The sequence below is a fragment of the Lolium rigidum genome, chromosome 6 (assembly GCF_022539505.1).
Source record: "Lolium rigidum isolate FL_2022 chromosome 6, APGP_CSIRO_Lrig_0.1, whole genome shotgun sequence".
Taxonomy (NCBI): domain Eukaryota; kingdom Viridiplantae; phylum Streptophyta; class Magnoliopsida; order Poales; family Poaceae; genus Lolium; species Lolium rigidum.
Window position 1 is genome coordinate 287,976,320 of NC_061513.1, and position 1,770 is coordinate 287,978,089.

A 1,770-nucleotide genomic window follows, 5' to 3' on the forward strand; every position below is an offset into this window, starting at 1 on the left:
GCGGTTTCTGACCGCGGGGAAAGTGATTGCGAGCGTCTGATTTGAATCGATCGCTAATTGCTATGCGCCGAATGGATTCGTGATCTTCTCTGTTGGTTTCAGCTCGAATGCGACGCCGTATATTTATAGACTCGGGAAGGGAGGCAGGGCGCGATTGAGAGTTCGTGAATCGTGACTTCGCGAGGCACCTCAATTTCTCTGGTTTTTTCCATGTTTCCGACACAGGACCAGTCCATTCGAGAGTCGTCTCCATGGTGCCGGAATTGTGCAGCAAAAATAAAAAGAAGGATAAGGCCCACTCACCAACCTCAGGCTGGAGAGTGCTCCAGAACTCAGTAGGCCTTTCCTGGGCTGAAATTATTAGAAAGAAAGAGAAGCAAAGGTGAGCTGGAAGCAAAACAGAACCAGAGAACTCGGGATGCTTCACGACCGGCACCCGACGACATTATAAGTACCTCGCCTCGCCACCGCTCCAGCTCATCTCAACTCGAGCCAGTGCGAATCACATCAAGGAATATAGCAGCCAACATCTCTTCGATCCCCATATTTTCCCCTCGCACATACCTAAGCAACACCAAGTCACAACCATGTCGATTGTGAGGCGGAACAACGTATTCGACCCATTCGCCGACCTCTGGGTCGATCCCTTCAATGCCTTCCGCTCCATCATCCCGGCAGCATCGGATTCCGACACTGCTGCTTTCGTGAACGCTCAGATGGACTGGAAGGAGACCCCCGAGGCACACGTCTTCAAGGCCGATCTTCCTGGCGTGAAGAAGGAGGAGGTCAAGGTGGAAGTGGAGGACGGCAATATGCTCGTCGTCAGCGGCGAACGCTCAAAGGAGAAGGAGGAGAAGAATGACAAGTGGCACCGCGTGGAGCGCAGCAGCGGCAAGTTCGTCCGGCGCTTCCGACTGCCTGAGAACGCCAAGGTGGAGGAAGTGAAAGCCGGGATGGAAAACGGCGTGCTCACCATTACGGTGCCCAAAGCAGAGGTCAAGAATCCCCAGGTGAAATCCATTGAGATCTCCAGCTAAAATGCGTGCCCATCGGGACCAGCTTGGTCCATGTCCTTGATTTGTAGCAGCAGCTGTGTCTGTGCTACATGGAGTCGTGTGTTGTTTTGTATCGAACTCTTCTGTATCTTTCAGTTGTGCCAGTTTGATCGTGTTTCAATTTTCAAATGAATAAATAAATAAGAAGTAAATCATTTTTGACATGAGTTCAGCGAAAAATTTATGGATACTTAAACTGTACTACCTTCCCTTTCTAAAAGTAGGTGCATAGATATTGTTTAAAGTTAAAGCGTGCAAAGATTGACTGAGTTGGGTAGAAAAAGTTATCGAATACATTTAGTAATGTATCAATAAGGTTTATTTGACCTTGCAGAGATTGGACATTTTACTAAAAAATAGTTAAAATTCTAATTTTTAGAATTTTGACAAAACTTGTCTTTTTTGGAATAGAGGGATTACATTGTCAATAAGAGCATGTAGATGAGGCCCAGCAGCCGTAGCTCAATGCATTATACTGTCTCTTAATTCCAGTGTACCCAGGAATGTCGTGAGTGCGGGAAGTGGCCTACCAACCAACTACAGGCAGAGTGCCCTAGAACGAACCTGAGCAAGAAAGAGATTTAGCGCATTACGGAAGAATACTCTAGATGCTCACAAGCAGCTATCTTAAGCTGAACACGTTATAAGTACGTCGCCTCCTAGGCTCTAGGGCGACATCGAAACTCAATCCAGTGTAGCGAGACAAAAGAGATTG

The 1,770-nt window shown here is 47.5% G+C and overlaps 1 protein-coding gene across 1 annotated transcript; it reads left to right on the forward strand.

The window, feature by feature from the left end:
- Positions 1-587: 587 nt before the first annotated feature.
- LOC124664318 (16.9 kDa class I heat shock protein 1-like) lies at positions 588-1,037 on the forward strand. Its single transcript, XM_047201864.1, has one exon. The coding sequence runs from the start codon at positions 588-590 to the stop codon at positions 1,035-1,037; it is 450 nt and encodes a 149-aa protein (XP_047057820.1).
- The last annotated feature ends 733 nt before the right edge of the window (positions 1,038-1,770 follow it).

Excerpts from the sequence above, each read along its gene's own strand:
- LOC124664318 (XM_047201864.1), top strand. The coding sequence starts at position 588 with ATGTCGATTGTGAGGCGGAACAACGTATTCGACCCATTCGCCGACCTC.